At 41.5% G+C, this 26,124-nt stretch overlaps 1 protein-coding gene across 1 annotated transcript; it reads left to right on the plus strand.

Annotated features, from left to right (window-relative positions):
• The first annotated feature begins 272 nt into the window (after window positions 1–272).
• Window positions 273–14,830, plus strand: LOC137351447 (streptococcal hemagglutinin-like). The gene is made up of 14 exons (XM_068015894.1): window positions 273–550; window positions 687–949; window positions 2,462–2,593; window positions 4,497–4,640; window positions 5,949–6,109; window positions 6,198–6,265; window positions 8,033–8,164; window positions 8,895–9,064; window positions 9,596–9,622; window positions 12,195–12,359; window positions 13,142–13,330; window positions 13,633–13,809; window positions 14,126–14,290; window positions 14,610–14,830. The coding sequence occupies exons 1-14, from the start codon at window positions 273–275 to the stop codon at window positions 14,828–14,830; spliced, it is 2,292 nt and encodes a 763-aa protein (XP_067871995.1).
• The last annotated feature ends 11,294 nt before the right edge of the window (window positions 14,831–26,124 follow it).

Below are 26,124 nucleotides of genomic sequence, written 5' to 3' on the forward strand. Positions count from 1 at the left end.
CTTTTCAGTCATTCCATTCTGATTCCTTTGAAGCTACTGGTAGTCAGAAACAGATAATGGAAAGGTAGGAAAATGTTACAGTCGTAATTTGCTGGCTAGAATTAGACACAGTAAAATCACTTGTAAATGACGCTTGGTGCATTCCTGCTGATGCAACAAGGTTACATTACATGAGTCGGTAACTTGCACTCTCTCAGCGCTTTAGCAAAACACAGAGCAGAAATTTTGGGCAGAAATATAGCTATCTTGTTCAATGCTTTTTGTTGACCTCAATGGTGATGGCACCTATTTTAATTACAGTGGCAGAGACATCGACTGCAAATGCACAGACCTCCACTGCAGCACCAACCACTACATCAGTTCCTGCCTCAACAAGTACAATCGCGCCAACAACTCCTGTGAGTTCGACTGAAGCATCGACAACTGTGGCAACGACAAGCACAGCACCACTCACTTCAACAGGTGGTAAGTATTACCAGTGCCCTCTTATCAGTTGTGCAATTTTTAATGCTTTCAAACTGCTGCAAGATGAGAAACACATCCTGGAAAGGTAACAAATGTTTATAGGAGTATATTGTTGGCAGTAGTCAGCGCATGGAAGGATCTTATGCAAAGAGCATTTGCTGCATTACTGCTGATGCAGCAATTCGATGACACGTTACTGAGTAACTTTCTTTATTCATGAGCTTTTACAACTCATCGAGCACAAATTCTGGGGAAAAGTATTACTATGTTGTTCCATGCTTTTTATTTCTCGATACGATAGCAGCTGTTTTTATCACAGCAGCAGAAACATCGACTGCAAATGCACAGACCTCCACTGCAGCACCAATTACTGCATCAGTTCCTGCCTCAACAAGCACATTAGCGCCAACAACTACAGCGGGTTCTACTGAAGCATCCACAACTGTAGCAACGACAGTCACCACACTGCTCCCTTCAACAAGTGGTGAGTACACGACGACTCTAAAATCACTTATACCATTCAGATTCTCTTCAATCTATTGCATGTTTCGAAATATAGAAGGGAAAAGTAACACAGTTTTTTAGTAGCATTCTGTTGGCTACATTTACATGTGGAATAAACATGGACCAATGATACTGGAATGGGAGGAAATTGTTACAGTAGTAAGTGGTTGGCTAGAATTAGAGACAGGATAATCGCTTGTAAATGACTTTTGGTGCATTCATGCTGATACAGTCTCAGGTAGTTCAATCAATAGGTTGAACCATTGTTTTGCATACAGGCTAATCAGAAATGTGTCTCCACTTCTGATGCCTTGGAATGTGCAAGGTACTCAAATACAAATGGTCGCGACCAATTTTAGCTGTGGCAAAGTCTTTGTAAATGTTGTCTGTAATATTCCAGCTTTCCTCCTTTTTGTAAGTTTCCAATCGATTAAGTAAAATTATTCATTTCGCAGAGCATATTTTTTTGACAACACACTCAAAAAAGCCACACCACATTTATACATTACAGTATTCTCATTGAAAATATATCCTTGTAGTTAAAAGTCCCAAACTCCTCATAGCTCTATTGGATTGGATCTCCCAGTGTCCTTCTCAAAACCAACATCCTTTTCACTCATGTCTTCCGAGCACATTCAGCTGAACTTCAATTAATATGGCAATCTCTGGTCGGCCCGTTTACCTGTTCTCCTCTGCAAACCTCGAGCCTTCTCATTGAGTTCAAATCTTAGCAGCCTTTTGTTGTATCGGTGATCTGAGCGCAGAGGTCTACCCAGGAACAGCCCACTGGCCTCTCTCTCTCTATAGTTAGGTTGCGCAACTCTGATGGTCTTTGTTTCTTCCTTTCAGCCTCCAGACCTAGGAAAGCCGCTTGATGTTATCCAGATAAAAAGTCAATCGTTGTTTGTCTCTGATAATTCTTAGAAACCATAAGTCTGACCATCGCAAAACCACCTTGGCCTTCCTTTCTTTCCAGGTGTTAGAAATTGCAATTCAGATCTGCATTTTAGAGCTCCTGGCTCCCTGTTTACAATCTCTGATTCTGCGAGAGCGAAACCCATTGTCCTTTTGGTGTTACAAATATGCACCTTACTTTCAAACGGTCTTTGATCTGGGTTCCTTGTTCTCAGGGTAACCAAGACCTCTGGCTTGTCTCTGGGCAGAGTTTGTGTGAAGTCACATGTTTCCTCTGAATCTCCATTTTATACTGCATTAAAATTTTTCACACATAACCATACGACAAAGTCCAGCATTCATAACAATAATGAAAGAATTATAATGGTATGTTGTCAGCTGTAATAATGCAGGGTGGATTCATATTCAAATGACACATGCTGCTTTGCCGCCGTTGCCACATGGCTGTCAACTTACAAAGCAATTTGCATTATATATGAGTTTTTACAAACATTGCATTTGGCTTTAATGCACAGGTCTTAGTACGTCAATACAAGTTTTCTGTTTGCTTCAATAACGTCATGAACTACTTTCACAGCAAGAAAAGAATTATCGATTGCAAGTGTACACACTGTAACACTGACCTCTGCATCAGGTCCTGCACCATCAAGTGCAACTGTGCAACCAACTACAGGGGGCTCTACTCAAGCCAAGGCAGTTAAAATAAGAGGTGCCAGTTCACCTCAGTGATCGAACTTCCTTCCCAATGTGTCCCCATAATAACCTGCTCTTTTGAGCTGGTGAGCAGGAACCTGCAGGCAACTCACAAAGTCTCCTTCGACAGCACATTCCAAACCCGTGACTTCTTCCACCTTGTAGACGCATGGCAACACCAGCAAGTTCCCCTCCAAGCCACACATCATCCTGACTTGGAACTATATCGCCATTCCTTCACCGTCAATGGGTCATAAACCTGGAACATCCTTCCTAACAACACTGTACCTGTACCCACACTGGATGCACTGCAGCAGTTCAGAAAGGCAGCTCCCCACCACCTTCGCAAAGGCAATTAGTGATGGGCAACAAATGCTGGCCTTGCCAGCGAAGCTCAAAACCCCTGAAAGAATTAAAAAGGTTTTTCTGTTGCAGATTAGGCCCATTGATGGAGACTAGCTGGCAGGACGTGGGGGCGGTGGGGGGTGGGGGTGGTGTGTGCTGACAAAATGGTGTAGGGTGGCATGGGACGGGGGCCCGATGATGTCATATCCAGGGCAGGCACCGGGGTGGACGAGAAGTCCACTGGGAGGCCAGTTAAGCCACTTAGATGGCCTAATAAGGGCCATTTAAGGGCCACATTCTGCCTCTGCTGGCATTTAGTCAATGTTGTAGCAGCCCGTCGCCACGTGGAGACACTGCCAGGTAAGATCTGTCGACCTCCTAGCGAGCTCAGTGGAGTGGGGGTTCGTTCCTCTCGGGGAAATCCATGGCCCACGGATGGGCCCCGCCCCCACAACAAGCAGCACTGGCCACCTGGGTGACAAGACCCCCTCCCACCCTCACCAACCGCACCCCAACCCTCACAACGGGGCCTGGCTGACAGGCCCTGGTGAACCTGACCTCACTTCCCTTCGTCCAGGTGCCTCCTCCATATTTGGTGCTCTGGGCCTCCTGCAGTACCAGCAGTGGCCATCACTGTTAAATACCTGCCTGCTGCTGTATGCAGTCAGGGGTCCATAAACAGTCTGAGGTGGTGTCGCCCTCCTCTTGATCTTCCGGCTGCCGTTTGGGGCCCCTGTTGCCGAAATAAAATCCAGCCCATCATCTCACCCTACCCATATTTACTCCCACCTCCTGCAAACTAAATTTTCCCCTTAACAAAGCTTTAGTATTGAGATGGTGGCAGCTTGAAAAGCACACATTGTGACATGGAATTGACACTGTTACCCAGAATAGGTGCAAATCAATGATCTGTGCAGCTGATGCACTGTGCAGCTAACTTGTGCTAAAACATGACAGTACCAATTCCACGATTCAAATTGTTATGATACGCAACCTCCATCTGCTGCGTTTGCCTCCTGATGCATGGTTATCTTTGTAAACGGGCAGGTGTCTACACAAGTAATGTTTCTGCAGGAGCACCCACCCAGTAAAATTATATGACTTTGGAGTGGTCCCCTCTGAGAGGGAGAACCCTCGGCCTGCCAGAACAAAAAGAAAACTGATGCAAGGAATTTAGAGAGACTCCTAAGTTAAATGTCATTTGATCTGTTCAAGGTGAAGCCACTTGCAGCTCAATAAAGCACCTATATCTGCTCCCTAGTACTGAGTCGTATGGCAGCATATCAAGCATCATGAACCCCCTTCCTCCCTAAATACAGCCAAAACTGTTAGGACATGGAGAACTGGGCAGAGAAAAACTCACTTTGAATCTGCTGTTTGTGAATTGAAGCAATAGAAGTTTGACAGAGCTGGAGTGTGCTCCAATATTAAATTCCAGTACTGTGCCAATATCGGAATTCTACCCCATAATCACCGAATGCAGCAGTTTGACAATTTTCAGGCAAAGGTAAAGGGTGACTGTTTGATCCATGTACACCAGGGTAACAGTCTATATGTTCTATTTCATGCAACAGAATCATCGTCTATTCTGACACCGTCAGCATCAGAAACTCCTTCTACTTCTATTCAACCCTCCACAAATGTACCTACAACAAGCTCAGCGGCACGAGTAACCTCCAGTGAAGCATCCACAACACGAACAACGAGCTTAATGACAGGTACAGACAGGAACAACATCGAGATGTATATTTATGTAGAGAAACTATCAACTATTTTGATTTTTTTTACCATCATTTGAAATGTTTTCCTTTTTACCATCATTTGAAACATCTCTGATGGTTTGAAGTATAGAGAGATGCAGGTAGATTTCTCTCCCACAGTGAGCCAGTAGAATGCACTTGACAGCCACCCAATAGACCTGACAGGTAGTCCGGTGCATTTTGAGGCCCAGGCCTCATTCCCATTAGCTCAGTGGGTTGCAGGTGGAATCTAGTGAAATTTTGAATGGAATTGACAGGAGGATTTCCTTGAGTCTTACCCCAGGTGCACTGCATCTTCTAGATACTACAACAATGAGAAAATAGCAAATCTAAGCTCATGGCTGTAAAGGAAGTTAAATGGGTGTGTTCCTCTCTGGATGTTAGCCCCAACTTGTTCGATTTCAACGTGCCTGGTCGCACACCCAGAGAGATCTCACTTAATAGCCCAAAATATGCTGTACCAACAATGTTGATTTATCAGCGTTCACCGTAATTACAGGGTAAAATGGACAACAACTTCTGGCGTTTACACGTGTGCTGTTAAATATGAAAATTCAGAAGCTGCTGTCAGTCATACCCTGTTCCTCCATAGGCTGCCCTGTTGCAGTCCTAGTCAATGGAATCTCCACAGAAATCACTGTGAAGGTGCGAACTTTGGTTAGTTACTACAATTATCGCATTTAAGACCGATGGAAAATTTAAGCCTTTTTCAATCAGGAGCTTAGTAAGTCAGAATTACTGATGAACAACCCCTCTGGCCCTGAAAAAAATAATTTTACAAGTGTGAAGTCTCATTCCCTCAGAAGAAAACTACTGTTGCAGACTTTAAAGAATTAAAAAAAAATTAATTTTTCTTTAGACTTTATGCTTTGCTATTTTTATGTCTTTTACTTAGTCCCATGTATGACCCCAGCTTTATTTGACTTACAGTACAATGATTTAAATTTAACATATATTTCCTGTTTATTATTTCCTGCTTTGTCTGTCATGAGGATTCTTCAGTATGATTGGTTGAAGAGCTTTCCTGTTGCTTGCATATGCCAGAGATCCTCTGTACAGGGTGCCAGATACAAATTGACAGTGGAAGAGTAGAAATCACCACTGACAAGCCCATTAAAAATCTGTGGGCAGTTGTACACGAGGTGAACAGCAAAAGTAATTCCTTCACCACTCACAGCAAAATCTGGGCCAATAAGCTGTCATCCTTATTTGAATACATTTAAATGTTTTGATCTCATTTTGCTTTGCATCTTTTTTCTTTTATAGTGGAACCCCCCATTGTACCTGTAACAGACAATCCAGCTCAAGAAACTCAGACAAAAAAATTTAATGTAACCTTCAATGTGCTCACACTATCATTCACACCAAGTCTACAAAATCTCAGTTCCTCATTGTACGTGGCTGAATCGAACAGCATTCTTGACAAGGTAAGCATGTTATCAAGTCATCTAGGAAGAAAATGTTATATTTCATTGCATTTTTCATACTAAAGTGCAACATTTTAATTTTCTACAGCTCAATAATCTGTATGGCAATAGCAAAGTAAATTCAACATTCTCGAATTGTCAGTCTGTATCTTTCAGGTAAGAAATTAACTATTACTGTCAAAATTCCAAGTCAAACTGAATCCACAACCTATTATTGTTGTTCAAGTGACCTGTATTTATTACATAAGAAAAAATTAAATTATAAAAAGAGTGTTAGGAAATTATTTACTCAATGTTGTAGTCTGATGAGGTAATTTCCGAACAGCATTGTTACACTTCCCACACACTCAACCTTTGTCGATTGAACAGAACTGATCCTACTATCTGCCTCACAGAGAGCATAATTGTGTGACTGATGTACATCCGATATCTTGGCTCCTGGAGAGTGACTTTGTCTCAGTAATTGAGTAATGTACCTGTAAATGAACAGGGAATGCCATAGAAATCCCTCCTTTATCGGATTACAAACACCCTGAAATAATGGGCTGAAGTTTACTCGCCCTCCAACACCGGGGGTCGTGGTGAAGAGGCCCAGAAAATCCTTCTGGAAGAGGCCCGCCATGAACTCCGACGCCAAGAAGGCCCTGCCACATTTTACCGGTGACGGCGAGGGCTTGGTGCTGCACCCCCCCCACCCCCACACCCCCCACACCCCCGTCGCTCGGCGTCGGGGCCTTCATTTTAATATTAAAACGTATTGAAATTAATGCAAATCAACTTACCTTGTCCTGGCAGCTGTCCCACGCTGATATTCTGGCCGCTGGCCGGAACTCCTGTGTTTTCAGAACTCCATTCGGCGTGACACTGGTGGCGAGGGGGAAGCAATGAAATTATCAGGGCAATGGGAGGGGGGAGGGGGGGAAAACACTGTTGGTTGGTGCCGGGGATGGTGGGAAGGGGTTAAAGGGTTAAAGTTGTTAAAGGTCGGGAGGGGAAAGGTCAGGATGTACATAATCTTTTGGCGGGGGGGTGGAAATGTCCAATTAATCAACCGATTCTTCTATGGGGTCTGGGTGAGGGGAGGGAAAATGTGGAAGTGCACTTTTCTACATGCTTTGACTTTAAAAGTGCAAATGCACCTAAAATGGTGCCGGCGCCTTTGCAGTGGCACCGAACCCCATTGCCGGGGACGGAGCAGCCGCCCCCTCCACATCAATGGGGGCGGCCGCTATGCCCTCTACATTTAAATGAGCCCCCGCGCAAAATATTGTGGGGGCTTGGCGGCGCACAAGTCGCAAAGCTTTTGTTTCCGCAAAGCTCGCCGAGAACGGTTATAAAATTCAGCCCAATAGGGCAGAGACAACCTCACAGTACTGAGTTTGGTAGAAAATGCCAATATACCTGTTGATTATTATCTTATTCAAGACAACTGAAAAAATTCAGAGATTATAAAGTGCAGTAGCATGAGCTTTGGGCCACATTTGTTAATGCAGCAGATACACAGCATTTTGAATGAACTAATGTTGTTCAGGAATGTCCTCTGAGATGATTGGAAAATGATGGAGAGCACATCCAACAACTGTGCCTTATCCACTGTCGGTGAGTGGTGGTCAGTTAAGCCGGTTCTAGTAAGGCTTCAGTGAACTTTCGTTGACCTGGTCAGGGGCCAAGTGCAGCACATCCACTGAACCTGCATTGAGTTCTGTAGTAAGCCTCCTGCGATTGAATAACTTCAACCTTCTCAATGTGCACAACCTCCAAATCAGAACTGTGAAAGATCCTCTCTGTCTTTTCAAATATCGTGTAATGTACCATCATTTAAGAAATCAACATTATTCAGTTGCGCTCAGAAATCTATTCTGCAGACAAATTATATAGAAACATAACTTTCTAATGATGAAGTTATTGGCCTGGAATTTGCAGGGTTTTTGACGGCCACTTGTCAGCTTTCACTGTCATTACACCTTTGAATATGACCAGAACTTCAGGATTTAATGTAAGCGCAGATCAATGCAGAAATCCTGAAGTTGTAGCTTGTGATTCAATGCTGGCCAGGTCAGGATCACATCAGGCTGTGTTGTCGACCTTCCCTCCAGTCCCATCCAGCCAGAGCTAACACTCAGTGAAATCAATTGATTTGAAGAAAAACTTCCCCAATCCTCATATCCCTGTAAGAAAGCCCCAGAAAATGTTAAGCCTTATTCAATGAGGTGTATGTGGGTTTTTAAACATCGATATGAATGATAACTACTGCTGAACAACCAATTTGGCACTGAAAAAATACTTCTATATTTGTGTAATGTTGTTAAATGTCTCAATTTTCATTAATTACTAGATATTTTAAACAAGATTTTTTTTCATGTTTAAGTTTCTTTTGAAAGTTGTACATGATATTTCAGCTTCTACCTTAACTCCATGTGTATGTCTGAATCTTTATTTTGCTGTCTGTAGAATTCCTTAAAAGTGATTTGATTATTAGTGCTTTTCATTTCCTGATCGGCTGTCAATGAGAAATCTTTAATGTGTTAATGTAATTGGCTGCTTGGACAAATTGATAACATCACTGCAGCCTGATCCTCATAACGTAATGCTGCAATCAATTGCACGTTGAAAGAGTTAAAGTTCTCATCACAGAGATTACGGGATTTCTCAACAAGGCTTTCTGGAAGGTCAGCAACTAGTGCCCTTGATTCACTGTTGACTTCAAAATCCCAGACAGTCAATTATTCAGTATTATGTTTATAATCTTAAAAAAAATTAACCACCTGGTATTTGTATGTGGCAGACCTGCAAGTAATGGCAAAAGTACAGTTGAGGCAATCTGCACTTTCATAAAGAGCACTTTTGCCCAGCAAGTTGATAAAGTTCTACTCTACCATGAATTCCAAGACAGCACAAAGAGCATCACCACCTTAGGAACATATTCACTGGACAGCAATAGCCTCTTCATAGATGGTAAATGCTCACTTTATTAAAATTAATATTTAGTTCTACTTACACTGTAACCAGTTCAGATGATATGATATACATTATATCATCGGCATTCTCTCTCCAGCTGCACTATCATCCTGCCACCATCTCTCTCAAAAATACTGCTTTGTCTTTACTAATCTCTTGGCTCACCCTCAACTCTGGTCGACTGGTTGTTTGCCACTGCTGACCTGTTGGCTCTCTCACCCTGGTCTGCTGCCTTTCATTCACACTCAGTCACTCCTAATCTGTTGACTCTATCTTGCTATTGCTCTGCTGGCTCTTGCCTATTGATTTGTAAATCAAAGAGATAAAAGAGCCAGGTGATTGTAACTTGCATTTTAGCACATTGAAAAGTTACATTTCTTACTATTGTGAAACACCTTATCCACACCATCACATGTATCTGACTCTGGTAACATAGTTTATATCAAAGTGATGTAATTAGTTGCAATTTTAGAGTAAAGCGTTTTAACGAGTTTAATTTATCCTTTCCAAATATATTTGATTTTTCAGGTTACCATGAATCAGCTGTTATATCCAGTAAGTATGATAACTATCTCTGTTCAGTTAATATTGCTGTTTAATATCTGATAGTCATAGATAAATTCAATCAAGTTTATGAGACACAATCTCCCCCTGACAAAGCCAATGCTGACTATCCCTGATTAATCCCTGCCTGTCAAAGTGGAGATTAATCCTGTCCCTCAGAATTTTTTCCAATAGTTTCACTACCAATCATGTTAGACTCACTGGCCTGTAGTGACCTGGTTTCAGCCTGCTCCCCTTCTTGAATAATGGTACCACATTCGCTGCCCTCTGGTACCTCTCCTGAGGCCAGAGAGGATTTGAAAATTTCTGTCAGAGCCCCTGCTATCTCCCCCCTTGCCTCACACAACAGACTGGGAAACATCTCATCTGGGCCTGGGGATTTATCCACTTTTAAGGCCGCTAAAACAGCTGATACTTCCTCCTTTCAATGCTAATTTGTTCAAGTATATCACAATCGCCCTCCCTGATCTCTACACCTACATTGTCCTTATCCATAGCGAACACAGATGAAAAGTAATCATTTAAAACCTCACCTATGTCCTCCGGTTCCGCACACAGATTGCCACTTTGGTCCCTAATAAACCCAACCCTTTCCCTGGATATCCTCTTACCCTTCATATACTTATAAAATGCCTTGGGATTTTCCTTTATCTTGCCTGCCAGTGTTTTTTCATGTCCCCTCTTCACTCTCCTAATTACATTTTTAAGTACCCCCCTGCACTTCCTATAATCTTCTAGGGCCTCTGTTGTTTTCAATGCTTTGATTCTGCCAGGAGCCTCTTTTTTTCCCTTGTCCAATCCTCTATATCCCTTGACATTCAGGGTTCCCTGGAATTGTTGGTCCTACCTTTCACCTTTACAGGAACAGGCCCTGAACTCTCACTATTTCCTTTTGATTGACTCCCACTGGTATGATGCAGATTTTCCTGCAAGTAGCTGCTCCCAGCCCACTTTGGCCAAATCCTGTTTGATCATATTGAAATCGGCCTTCCCCCAATTCAATACTTTTATTTCCGGTCCCTCTTTGCCCTTTTCCATAACTACCTTAAATCTTCCAGAGCTATGGTCACTATCCCCGAAATGCTCCTCCACTGACACTTCTACCACTTGTCCGGGTTCATTGCCTAGATTAGGTCCAATGCCGCCCCTTCTCTTGTAGGTCTTTCTACGTGCTGGCTCACAAAGCTCCCATGTATGCACTTTAAGAATTCCGCCCCCTTAAAGCCTTTTGCACAAAGACTATCTGAGTTCATATTGGGGAAGTTGAAATCCCCTACTATTATTATCCTATTATTTTTACACCGCTCTGATATTTGCCTACGTATCTGCTCCTTGATCTCTCCCTGACTGTTTGGAGGCCTGTAGTGCACTCCCAGCGAAGTGATTGCTCCCTTTTTGTTTTTACGTTCACCCCATATGGCCTCATTTGAGGAACCTTCTAAGATATCATCCCTCCTTACTACAGTAATTGACTCCTTGATCAACAGTGCAATGCCACCTCCTCTTTTACACCCTCCCCTGCCAAAAGATTCTGTACCCTGGAATATTGAGCTCCCAGTCCTGTCCTTCTCTCAACCATGTCTCTGTGATCGCAATAATATCACATTCCCATGTGTTAATCAATGCCCTCAATTCATCTACCTTACTATTAAAACTCCTTGCGTTGAATTAGATGCAATCCAGCCTTGCATTGTTCGCTTATGCCTTAATAGGTCTATATTGTTCTGCTTTCCAGACTGACTCAGTTTCTCTTCTATATTTGACTGTGCATCACCCCTTACTGTACCTCCACTTTGCATCCCATCCCTCTGCCAAATTAGTTTAAACCCACGCACCCCCGCGTCCTCCCCCGCACCCCCCCCCCGCCAATCCCCCGAATCGCAACAGCACGAGCAAACCTCCAAGCTAGGATGTTGGTCCCGTTCTAGTTCAGGTGCAGCCCGTCCAACTTGTACAGGGCCCATCTTTGCCAGAAACAGACCCAGTGATGCAGGAAACTAAAGCCCTCCTTCCTGCACCATCTCTTCAGCCAAGCATTCATCTGCTCTATCCTCCTATTCCTGTACAAATCTCTACAAATGTGCCACTGAATCAGTTTCAAACATAATATTACAACAGCCTGACCTGAGACAAGTGGGGATTCAGTTTCAAAATAATGGATCTTCCTTGAAGGATGGAGTTGGGGAGGAATTTCTTCACTCAGAGGGTCATAAGATTTGAAATTCTCTTCCCCAGAGAGCAGTGGAGGCTGGGTCATTGAATATACTCAAGGCTGAGTTCGGCACCATTTTGATCTGCCACGAAGTCGAGGGTTATGGTGGGGCAGGCAGGAAAGTGGAGTTCAGACCACCATCAGATCAGCAGGCTTGAGGGGCCAAAGGGCCTATTCCTGCTCCTATTGCTTACGATCTTATGCAACATTGTTATGTTCCCTTACTGAGTAAGTTGCATTAGCTTGGAGCTTTAGCAGAATGAAGATGTTGAATTTAATGCAAAAAGTCAGAGTGTATTGTTCCATTATATCGGCCAACATCGATTAAACCAAAACCTATTTTGATGACAGCAACAAGAAATTCAGCGTTGAATACAGAGGCATCCACGGCAGCACTGACCTCCACATCAGCTCCCACTTCATCAAGTACAATGGCATCAACAACCACAGTCAGCTCTACTGAAGCACCAACAACTGAAGCAACAACAGTCACAACAACACTCACATCAACAAGTGGTAAATATACAGCAGCTCACTTTTGAGTAATTGCATTCTGATTACTTTTGAGCTACTGAGAGTTAGAAACGGATACTGCAGAAGTAGGGAAATGTTACAGCAGTACGTTGTTGGTGTGAATTACACACGGGAGAACCATGTGCAAATAAATGACACTTGGTGCATTCCTCCTGATGCAACAAGGCTATGTTACATTACACTGTAACCAGCACCATGTAAGAGTTTTAACAAGAGTTTTAAAGCTCAAATTGCAGACAGAGATATTGGTCTGTTGTTCAATGCTTCCTGTTGACCTCAACAGTGATAGCACCTATGTTAATTACAGCGGTACAGACATCGACTGCAAATGCACAGACCTCCACCGCAACACCAACCACTACATCAGTTCCTGCCTCAACAAGTACAATAGCGCCAACAACTCCTGTGAGTTCGACTGAAGCACCAACAACTGAAGCAACAACAGTCACAACACTCACTTCAACAAGTGGTAAATATACGAGAACTCCATTTTTAGTCGTTCCATTCTGATTCCTTTTGAGCTACTGCTAGTTTGAAACGGATACTGGAAAAGTAAGGAAATATGACAGCAGTAATTTGTTGGTGTGAATTACTCATGGGAGAATCATGTGCAAATGACACTTGGTGCATTTTTCCTGATGCAACAAGGCTGTGTTACATTATCCTGTAACATGCACCATGTAAGAGTTTTAACAAAACATAAAGCACAAATTTTAGACAGAAATATAGGTATGTTGTTCAATACTTTCTGATGTCCTCCATAGTGTTAGCACCTATTTTAATTACAGCGGCAGAGACATCGACTGCAAATGCACAGACCTCCACTGCAGCACCAACCACTACATCAGTTCCTGCCTCAACAAGTACAATAGCGCCAACAACTACTGTGAGTTCGACTGAAGCATCGACAACTGTGGCAATGACAAACACAGCATCACTCACTTCAACAAGTGGTGAGTATACCAGTGCCCTCTTATCAGTTGTGCAATTTTGATTGCTTTCAAACTGCTGCAAGTTAAGAAACACATCCTGAAAAGGTAACAAAGGTTTCTTGGAGTATATTGTTGGCAGTAGTCAGCGCATGGAAGGATCTTATGCAAAGAGCATTTGCTGCATTACTGCTGATGCAGCAATTCGATGACACGTCACTGAGTAACTTTCTTTTATCCATGAGTTTCAGCAACTCATCGAGCACAAATTCTGGGTAAACATATTGGTATGACGTTCCATGCTTTTTGTTTCACAATAACAATAGCAGCTGTTTTTATAACAGCAGCAGAAACTGCAAATACACAGACCTCCACTGCAGCACCAATCACTACATCAGTTCCTGCCTCAACAAGCACATTAGCGCCAACAACTACAGCGAGTTCTACTGAAGCATCCACAACTGTAGCAGCGACAGTCACCACACTGCTCCCTTCAACAAGTGGTGAGTATAGGACTGCTCTATTTCTCTTATGCCATTCTGATTCTGTTCAATCTATTGCAAGTTTAGAAACATAGCATGGATAAAGTAACAAAATGTTATAAAAGTATTCTTTTCGCTCCATTTACATGTGGAATAAATATGTACAAAGGATATCTGGTGCTTTAATGGTGCTGCAGTACTGTTACCTTACATTACTGAATACCTTGCTTTAGCAAGGAATTTTAGCAGAATGACGATGGTGAATTCAATGCAAAAATAATAGTGTATTGTTCGATTATATCTGACAACAATTACAATAAACCTATTTCGATGACAGCAACAAGAACTTCAGCATTGAATACACAGTCATCCACGGCAGCACTGACCTCCACATCAGCTCCCACATCATCAAGTACAATAGCATCGACAACGACAGTCAGCTCTCCTGAAGCACCAACAACTGAAGCAACAACAGTCACAACAACATTCGTGTCAACAAATGGTAAATATATGGGAGCTCCCTTTTCAGTCATTCCATTCTGATTCCTTTGCAGCTGCTGGTAGTTAGAAACAGATACTGGAAAGGTAGGAAAATGTTACAGTCATAAGTTGCTGGCTAGAATTAGACACAGGAGAATCACTTGTAAATGACGCTTGGTGCATTCATGCTGATGCAACAAGGTTACGTTACATTATTCAGTAACTTGCACTATATAAGCGCTTTAGCAAAACACAGAGCACAAATTTTGGGCAGAAATATAGCTATCTTGTTCAATACTTTTTGTGGACCTCAATGGTGATAGCACCTATTTTATTTACAGAGGCAGAGACATCGACTGCAAAGGTGCAGACCTCCACTGCAGCACCAATCACTACATCAGTTCCTGCCTCAACAAGTACAATAGCGCCAATAAGTACTGTGAGTTCGACAGAAGCATCGACAATTGTGGCAACGACAAACACAGCACCACTGACTTCAACAAGTGGTGAGTATACCAGTGCCCTCTTATCAGTTGTGCAATTTGTATTGCTTTCAAGTTGAGAAACACATTCTCGAAAAGTTAAAACAGTTTATCGTAGTATATTGTTGGCAGTAGTCATCGCATGGGAGGATCTGATACAAAATGCATTTGTTGCATTACTGTTGATGCAACAAGTCTATGTCACGTTACAGAGTAACTTTCTTTATCCATGAGCTTTAGCAACTCATCGAGCACAAATTCTGGGGAAAAATATTACTATGTTGTTCCATGCTTTTTCTTTCACAATAACAATAGTAGCTGTTTTTATCACAGCAGCAGAAACATCGACTGCAAATTCACAGACCTCCACTGCAGCACCAATCACTACATCAGTTCCTGCCTCAACAAGTACATTAGCGCCAACAACTACAGCGGGTTCTACTGAAGCATCCACAACTGTAGCAACGACAGTCACCACACTGCTCCCTTCAACAAGTGGTGAGTAGCCGACAGCTCTATTATCACTGATACCTTTCTGATTCTTTTCGATCTATTGCATGTTTAGAAACATAGAATGGAAAAGTAACAACATTTTATACTAGCATTCTGTTGGTTACATTTACATGTGGAATAAACATGGACTAATGATATTTGGTGCTTTACTTGTGTTGCAGCATTGTTACCTTACATTACTGAATAAGTTGCTTTTGCTAGGAATTTTAGCAGAATGACGATGGTGAATTCAATGCAAAAATAATAGTGTATTGTTCGATTATATCTGACAACAATTACAATAAACCTATTTCGATGACAGCAACAAGAACTTCAGCATTGAATACACAGTCATCCACGGCAGCACTGACCTCCACATCAGCTCCCACATCATCAAGTACAATAGCATCGACAACCACAGTCAGCTCTCCTGAAGCACCAACAACTGAAGCAACAACAGTCACAACAACATTCGTGTCAACAAATGGTAAATATATGGGAGCTCCCTTTTCAGTCATTCCATTCTGATTCCTTTGCAGCTGCTGGTAGTTAGAAACAGATACTGGAAAGGTAGGAAAATGTTACAGTCATAAGTTGCTGGCTAGAATTAGACACAGGAGAATCACTTGTAAATGACGCTTGGTGCATTCATGCTGATGCAACAAGGTTACGTTACATTATTCAGTAACTTGCACTATATAAGCGCTTTAGCAAAACACAGAGCACAAATTTTGGGCAGAAATATAGCTATCTTGTTCAATACTTTTTGTTGACCTCAATGGTGATAGCACCTATTTTATTTACAGAGGCAGAGACATCGACTGCAAAGGTGCAGACCTCCACTGCAGCACCAATCACTACATCAGTTCCTGCCTCAACAAGTACAATAGCGCCAATAAGTACTGTGAGTTCTACAGAAGCATCGACAATTGTGGCAACGACAAACACAGCACCACTGACTTCAACAAGTGGTGAGTATACCAGTGCCCTCTTATCAGTTGTGCAATTTGTATTGCTTTCAAGTTGAGAAACACATTCTCGAAAAGTTAAAACAGTTTATCGTAGTATATTGTTGGCAGTAGTCATCGCATGGGAGGATCTGATACAAAATGCATTTGTTGCATTACTGTTGATGCAACAAGTCTATGTCACGTTACAGAGTAACTTTCTCTATCCATGAGCTTTAGCAACTCATCGAGCACAAATTCTGGGGAAAAATATTACTATGTTGTTCCATGCTTTTTATTTCTCAATACGATAGCAGCTGTTTTTATCACAGCAGCAGAAACATCGACTGCAAATTCACAGACCTCCACTGCAGCACCCATCACTACATCAGTTCCTGCCTCAACAAGTACATTAGCGCCAACAACTACAGCGGGTTCTACTGAAGCATCCACAACTGTAGCAACGACAGTCACCACACTGCTCCCTTCAACAAGTGGTGAGTAGCCGACAGCTCTATTATCACTGATACCTTTCTGATTCTTTTCGATCTATTGCATGTTTAGAAACATAGAATGGAAAAGTAACAAAATTTTATACTAGCATTCTGTTGGTTACATTTACATGTGGAATAAACATGGACTAATGATATTTGGTGCTTTACTTGTGTTGCAGCATTGTTACCTTACATTACTGAATAAGTTGCTTTTGCTAGGAATTTTAGCAGAATGAAGATGGTGAATTCAATGCAAAAAATCATAGTGTATTGTTCGATTATATCTGACAACAACAATTACAATAAAACCTTATTTGATGACAGCAACAAGAACTTCAGCGTTGAATACACAGTCATCCACGGCAGCACTGACCTCCACATCAGCTCCCGCATCAATAAGTACAATAGCATCAACAACCACAGTCAGCTCTACTGAAGCACCAACAACTGAAGCAACAACAGTCACAACATTCGCTTCAACAAGTGGTAAATATACGAGAGCTCCATTTTCAGTCTTTCCATTCTGATTCCTTTTGACTCACCGCTCGTTAGAAACGGATACTGGAAAAGTAGAGAAATATGACAGTAGTAAGTTGTTGGTATGAATTGCTCACGGGAAAATCATGTGCAAATGACACTTGGTGCATTTTTCCTGATGCAACAAGGCAATGTTACATTACACTGTAACCTGCTCCATGTAAGAGTTTTAACAAAACATAAAGCACAAATTTTGGACAGAAATATAGGTATGTTGTTCAATGCTTCCTGATGTCCTCAATAGTGTTAGCACCTATTTTAGTTACAGCGGCAGAGACATCGACTGCAAATGCACAAACCTCCACTGCAGCACCAACCACTACATCAGTTCCTGCCTCAACAAGTACAATAGCGCCAACAACTACTGTGAGTTCGACTGAAGCATTGACAACTGTGGCAATGACAAACACAGCATCACTCACTTCAACAAGTGGTGAGTATACCAGTGCCCTCTTATTAGTTGTGCAAGTTTAATTGCTTTCAAACTGCTGCAAGTTGTGAAACACATACTGGAAAGGTAACAAAAGTTTATCGGAGTTTATTGTTGGCAGTAGTCAGCGCATGGAAGGATCTTATGCAAAAAGCATTTGCTGCATTACTGCTGATGCAGCAAGTCGATGACACATTACTGAGTAACTTTCTTTATCCATGAGTTTCAGCAACTCATCGAGCACAAACTCTGGGTAAAAATATTGGTATGTTGTTCATGCTTTTTGTTTCACAATAACAATAGCAGCTGTTTTTATAACAGCAGCAGAAACTGCAAATACACAGACCTCCACTGCAGCACCAATCACTACATCAGTTCCTGCCTCAACAAGCACATTAGCGCCAACAACTACAGCGAGTTCTACTGAAGCATCCACAACTGTAGCAGCGACAGTCACCACACTGCTCCCTTCAACAAGTGGTGAGTATAGGACTGCTCTATTTCTCTTATACCATTCTGATTCTGTTCAATCTATTGCAAGTTTAGAAACATAGCATGGATAAAGTAACAAAATGTTATAAAAGTATTCTTTTCACTCCATTTACATGTGGAATAAATATGTACAAAGGATGCTTTGTGCTTTAATGGTGCTGCAATACTGTTACCTTACATTACTGAATACCTTGCTTTAGCAAGGAATTTTAGCAGAATGACGATGGTGAATTCAATGCAAAAATAATAGTGTATTGTTCGATTATATCTGACAACAATTACAATAAACCTATTTCGATGACAGCAACAAGAACTTCAGCATTGAATACACAGTCATCCACGGCAGCACTGACCTCCACATCAGCTCCCACATCATCAAGTACAATAGCATCGACAACCACAGTCAGCTCTCCTGAAGCACCAACAACTGAAGCAACAACAGTCACAACAACATTCGTGTCAACAAATGGTAAATATATGGGAGCTCCCTTTTCAGTCATTCCATTCTGATTCCTTTGCAGCTGCTGGTAGTTAGAAACAGATACTGGAAAGGTAGGAAAATGTTACAGTCATAAGTTGCTGGCTAGAATTAGACACAGGAGAATCACTTGTAAATGACGCTTGGTGCATTTATGCTGATGCAACAAGGTTACGTTACATTATTCAGTAACTTGCACTATATAAGCGCTTTAGCAAAACACAGAGCACAAATTTTGGGCAAAAATATTGCTATCTTGTTCAATACTTTTTGTTGACCTCAATGGTGATAGCACCTATTTTATTTACAGAGGCAGAGACATCGACTGCAAAGGTGCAGAACTCCACTGCAGCACCAATCACTACATCAGTTCCTGCCTCAACAAGTACAATAGCGCCAATAAGTACTGTGAGTTCTACAGAAGCATCGACAATTGTGGCAACGACAAACACAGCACCACTGACTTCAACAAGTGGTGAGTATACCAGTGCCCTCTTATCAGTTGTGCAATTTGTATTGCTTTCAAACTGCTGCAAGTTGAGAAACACATCCTGGAAAGGTAACAAACGTTTATCGGAGTTTATTGTTGGCAGTAGTCAGCGCATGGAAGGATCTTATGCAAAAAGCATTTGCTGCATTACTGCTGATGCAGCAAGTCGATGACACATTACTGAGTAACTTTCTTTATCCATGAGTTTCAGCAACTCATCGAGCACAAACTCTGGGTAAAAATATTGGTATGTTGTTCCATGCTTTTTGTTTCACAATAACAATAGCAGCTGTTTTTATAACAGCAGCAGAAACTGCAAATACACAAACCTCCACTGCAGCACCAATCACTACATCAGTTCCTGCCTCAACAAGCACATTAGCGCCAACAACTACAGCGAGTTCTACTGAAGCATCCACAACTGTAGCAGCGACAGTCACCACACTGCTCCCTTCAACAAGTGGTGAGTATAGGACTGCTCTATTTCTCTTATACCATTCTGATTCTGTTCAATCTATTGCAAGTTTAGAAACATAGCATGGATAAAGTAACAAAATGTTATAAAAGTATTCTTTTCGCTCCATTTACATGTGGAATAAATATGTACAAAGGATATCTGGTGCTTTAATGGTGCTGCAATACTGTTACCTTACATTACTGAATACCTTGCTTTAGCAAGGAATTTTAGCAGAATGACGATGGTGAATTCAATGCAAAAATAATAGTGTATTGTTCGATTATATCTGACAACAATTACAATAAACCTATTTCGATGACAGCAACAAGAACTTCAGCATTGAATACACAGTCATCCACGGCAGCACTGACCTCCACATCAGCTCCCACATCATCAAGTACAATAGCATCGACAACCACAGTCAGCTCTCCTGAAGCACCAACAACTGAAGCAACAACAGTCACAACAACATTCGTGTCAACAAATGGTAAATATATGGGAGCTCCCTTTTCAGTCATTCCATTCTGATTCCTTTGCAGCTGCTGGTAGTTAGAAACAGATACTGGAAAGGTAGGAAAATGTTACAGTCATAAGTTGCTGGCTAGAATTAGACACAGGAGAGTCACTTGTAAATGACGCTTGGTGCATTCATGCTGATGCAACAAGGTTACGTTACATTATTCAGTAACTTGCACTATATAAGCGCTTTAGCAAAACACAGAGCACAAATTTTGGGCAGAAATATAGCTATCTTGTTCAATACTTTTTGTTGACCTCAATGGTGATAGCACCTATTTTATTTACAGAGGCAGAGACATCGACTGCAAAGGTGCAGACCTCCACTGCAGCACCAATCACTACATCAGTTCCTGCCTCAACAAGTACAATAGCGCCAATAAGTACTGTGAGTTCTACAGAAGCATCGACAATTGTGGCAACGACAAACACAGCACCACTGACTTCAACAAGTGGTGAGTATACCAGTGCCCTCTTATCAGTTGTGCAATTTGTATTGCTTTCAAGTTGAGAAACACATTCTCGAAAAGTTAAAACAGTTTATCGTAGTATATTGTTGGCAGTAGTCATCGCATGGGAGGATCTGATACAAAATGCATTTGTTGCATTACTGTTGATGCAACAAGTCTATGTCACGTTACAGAGTAACTTTCTTTATCCATGAGCTTTAGCAACTCATCGAGCACAAATTCTGGGGAAAAATATTACTATGTTGTTCCATGCTTTTTATTTCTCAATACGATAGCAGCTGTTTTTATCACAGCAGCAGAAACATCGACTGCAAATTCACAGACCTCCACTGCAGCACCAATCACTACATCAGTTCCTGCCTCAACAAGTACATTAGCGACAACAACTACAGCGGGTTCTACTGAAGCATCCACAACTGTAGCAACGACAGTCACCACACTGCTCCCTTCAACAAGTGGTGAGTAGCCGACAGCTCTATTATCACTGATACCTTTCTGATTCTTTTCGATCTATTGCATGTTTAGAAACATAGAATGGAAAAGTAACAAAATTTTATACTAGCATTCTGTTGGTTACATTTACATGTGGAATAAACATGGACTAATGATATTTGGTGCTTTACTTGTGTTGCAGCATTGTTACCTTACATTACTGAATAAGTTGCTTTTGCTAGGAATTTTAGCAGAATGAAGATGGTGAATTCAATGCAAAAAATCATAGTGTATTGTTCGATTATATCTGACAACAATTACAATAAAACCTTATTTGATGACAGCAACAAGAACTTCAGCGTTGAATACACAGTCATCCACGGCAGCACTGACCTCCACATCAGCTGCCGCATCAATAAGTACAATAGCATCAATAACCACAGTCAGCTCTACTGAAGCACCAACAACTGAAGCAACAACAGTCACAACATTCGCTTCAACAAGTGGTAAATATACGAGAGCTCCATTTTCAGTCTTCCATTCTGATTCCTTTTGACTCACCGCTCGTTAGAAACGGATACTGCAAAAGTAGGGAAATATGACAGTAGTAAGTTGTTGGTATGAATTGCTCACGGGAAAATCATGTGCAAATGACACTTGGTGCATTTTTCCTGATGCAACAAGGCTATGTTACATTACACTGTAACCTGCTCCATGTAAGAGTTTTAACAAAACATAAAGCACAAATTTTGGACAGAAATATAGGTATGTTGTTCAATGCTTCCTGATGTCCTCAATAGTGTTAGCACCTATTTTAGTTACAGCGGCAGAGACATCGACTGCAAATGCACAGACCTCCACTGCAGCACCAACCACTACATCATTTCCTGCCTCAACAAGTACAATAGCGCCAACAACTACTGTGAGTTCGACTGAAGCATCGACAACTGTGGCAACGACAAGCACAGCACCACTCACTTCAACAAGTGGTGAGTATACCAGTGCCCTCTTATCAGTTGTGCAATTTTGATTGCTTTCAAACTGCTGCAAGTTGCGAAACACATCCTGGAAAGGTAACAAACGTTTATCGGAGTTTATTGTTGGCAGTAGTCAGCGCATGGAAGGATCTTATGCAAAAAGCATTTGCTGCATTACTGCTGATGCAGCAAGTCGATGACACATTACTGAGTAACTTTCTTTATCCATGAGTTTCAGCAACTCATCGAGCACAAACTCTGGGTAAAAATATTGGTATGTTGTTCCATGCTTTTTGTTTCACAATAACAATAGCAGCTGTTTTTATAACAGCAGCAGAAACTGCAAATACACAAACCTCCACTGCAGCACCAATCACTACATCAGTTCCTGCCTCAACAAGCACATTAGCGCCAACAACTACAGCGAGTTCTACTGAAGCATCCACAACTGTAGCAGCAACAGTCACCACACTGCTCCCTTCAACAAGTGGTGAGTATAGGACTGCTCTATTTCTCTTATACCATTCTGATTCTGTTCAATCTATTGCAAGTTTAGAAACATAGCATGGATAAAGTAACAAAATGTTATAAAAGTATTCTTTTCACTCCATTTACATGTGGAATAAATATGTACAAAGGATATCTGGTGTTTTAATGGTGCTGCAATACTGTTACCTTACATTACTGAATACCTTGCTTTAGCAAGGAATTTTAGCAGAATGACGATGGTGAATTCAATGCAAAAATAATAGTGTATTGTTCCATTATATCTGACAACAATTACAATAAACCTATTTCGATGACAGCTACAAGAACTTCAGCATTGAATACACAGTCATCTACGGCAGCACTGACCTCCACATCAGCTCCCACATCATCAAGTACAATAGCATCGACAACCACAGTCAGCTCTCCTGAAGCACCAACAACTGAAGCAACAACAGTCACAACAACATTCGTGTCAACAAATGGTAAATATATGGGAGCTCCCTTTTCAGTCATTCCATTCTGATTCCTTTGCAGCTGCTGGTAGTTAGAAACAGATACTGGACAGGTAGGAAAATGTTACAGTCATAAGTTGCTGGCTAGAATTAGACACAGGAGAATCACTTGTAAATGACGCTTGGTGCATTCATGCTGATGCAACAAGGTTACGTTACATTATTCAGTAACTTGCACTATATAAGCGCTTTAGCAAAACACAGAGCACAAATATTGTGCAGAAATATAGCTATGTTGTTCAATGCTTCCTGATGTCCTCAATAGTGTTAGCACCTATTTTAGTTACAGCGGCAGAGACATCGACTGCAAATGCACAGACCTCCACTGCAGCATCAACCACTACATTAGTTCCTGCCTCAACAAGTACAACAGCGCCAGAACTACTGTGAGTTCGACTAAAGCATCGACAACTGTGGCAACGGGAAATACAACACAACTCACTTCAACAACTTTAGTTTAGCTTAGTTTAGTTTAGAGATACAACATTGAAACAGGCCCTTCGGTCCACCGAGTCTGTGCCGACCATCAACCACCCATTTATACAAATCCTACACTAATTCCATATTCCTACCACATCCCCACCTGTCCCTATATTTCCCTACCACCTACCTATGTGAGTATACCAGTGGTGAGTCTCCCAGTGCCCTCAAATCAGTTCAGCAATTTTTATTGCTTTCAAACCACTGCAGGTTGTGAAACACATACTGGAAAGGGAACAAAAGTCTATAAGAGAATATTGTTGGCAGCAGTCAGCGCATGGAAGGATCTGATGAAAATGCATTTGCTGCATTACTGCTGAAGCAGCAAGTCGATGACACGTTACAGAGCAACTCTATTTATTCATGAGTTTCAGCAACTCATCGAGCACAAATTCTGGGTAAACATATTGGTATGTTGTTCCATGCGTTTTGTTTCACAATAACAATAGCAGCTGTTTTTATAACAGCAGCAGAAACATCGACTGCAAATACACAGACCTCCACTGCAGCACCAATCACTACATCAGTTCCTGCCTCAACAAGCACATTAGCGCCAACAACTACAGCGGGTTCTACTGAAGCATCCACAACTTTAGCAATGACAGTAAGCACACTGTTCCCTTCAACAAGTGGTGAGTATAGGACTGCTCTATTATCACTTATACCATTCTGATTCCTTTCAATCTATTGCAAGTTTAGAAACACAGAATGGATAAGTAACAAAATGTTATAAAAATATACTTTTGGCTACATTTACATGTGGAATAAACATGTAAAAGGATATCTGGAGCTTTAATGGTGCTGCAATAGTGTTACCTTACATTACTCAATACCTTGCTTCAGCTAGTAATTTTAGCAGAATGATGATGTTGAATTCAATGCAAAAATCAGAGTGTATTGTTCGATTATATCTGACAACAACAATTACAATAAAACATATTTCCATGACAGCAACAAGAACTTCAGCATTGAATACACAGTCATCCACAGCTGCACTGACCTCAACATCAGCTCTCGTATCATCAAGTACAATAACATCGACAACCACAGTCAGCTCTTCTGAAGCACCAACAACTGAAGCAACAACAGTCACAACAACACTCGCATCAACAAGTGGTAAATATACGGCAGCTCACTTTTGAGACATTCCATTCTGATTCCTTTGCAGCGACTGGTAGTTCGAAACAGATACTGGAAAGGTGGGAAAATGTTACAGTCAAAAGTTGCTGGCTAGAATTAGACACAGGAGAATCACTTGTTAATGACACTTGGTGCATTCATGCTGATGCAACAAGGTTACGTTACAATACCAAGTAACTTGCACTATATAAGCGCTTTACCAAAACACAGAGCACAAATTTTGGGCAGAAATATAGCTATCTTGTTCAATGCTTTTTGTTGACCTCAATGGTGATAGCACCTATTTTAATTACAGCGGCAGCGACATCGAATGCAAATGTACATACTTCCACTGCAGCACCAACCACTACATCAGTTCCTGCCTCAACAAGCACAATAGTGCCAACAACTACTGTGAGTTCGACTGAAGCATTGACAACTGTGCCAGCGACAAACACAGCACCACTGACTTCAAGTGGTGAGTATACCAGTGCCCTCTTGTCAGTTGTGCAATTATTATTGCCTTCAAGTTGAGAAACACATTCTCGAAAAGTTAAAAATGTTTATAGGAGTATATTGTTGGCAGTAGTCATCGCATGGGAGGATCTAATGCAAAAAGCATTTGCTGCATTACTGCTGATGCAACAAGTCGATGTCACGTCACTGAGTAACTTTCTTTATCCATGAGCTTTAGCAACGTATCGAGCACAAATTTTGGGGAAAAGTATTACTATGTTGCTCCATGCTTTTTATTTCTCAATACGATAGCAGCTGTTTTTATCACAGCAGCAGAAACATCGACTGCAAATTCACAGACCTCCACTGCAGCACCAATCACGACATCAGTTCCTGCCTCAACAAGTACATTAGCGCCAACAACTACAGCGGTTTCTGCTGAAGCATCCACAACTGTAGCAACGACAGTCACCACACTGCTCCCTTCAACAAGTGGTGAGTCGACGACTGCTCTGTTATCACTTATACCTTTCTGATTCTTTTCAATCTATTGCATGTTTAGAAACATGGAATGGAAAAGTAACAAAATTTTATAGTAGCATTCTGTTGGCTACATTTACATGTGGAATAAACATGGACTAATGATATTTGGTGCTTTACTTGTGTTGCAGCATTGTTACCTTACATTACTGAATAAGTTGCTTTAGCTCGGAATTTTAGCAGAATGAAGATGGTGAATTCAATGCAAAAAATCATGGTGTATTGTTCCATTATATCTGACAACAACAATTACAATAATACCTTATTTGATGACAGCAACAAGAACTTCAGCATTGAACACACAGTCATCCACGACAGCACTGACCTCCGCATCAGCTCCCACGTCATCAAGTACAATAGCATCAACAACCACAGTCAGCTCTACTGAAGCACCAACAACTGAAGCAACAACAGTCACAACAACACTCGCATCAACAAGTGGTAAATATACGAGAACTCCATTTTCAGTCTTTCCATTCTGATTCCTTTTGAGCAACTACTCGTTAGAAATGGATACTGGAAAAGTAGGGAAATGTTACAGCAGTACATTGTTGGTGTGAATTACA

The sequence above is a fragment of the Heterodontus francisci genome, chromosome 36 (assembly GCF_036365525.1).
Source record: "Heterodontus francisci isolate sHetFra1 chromosome 36, sHetFra1.hap1, whole genome shotgun sequence".
In the NCBI taxonomy this organism is placed as follows: Eukaryota; Metazoa; Chordata; class Chondrichthyes; order Heterodontiformes; family Heterodontidae; genus Heterodontus; species Heterodontus francisci.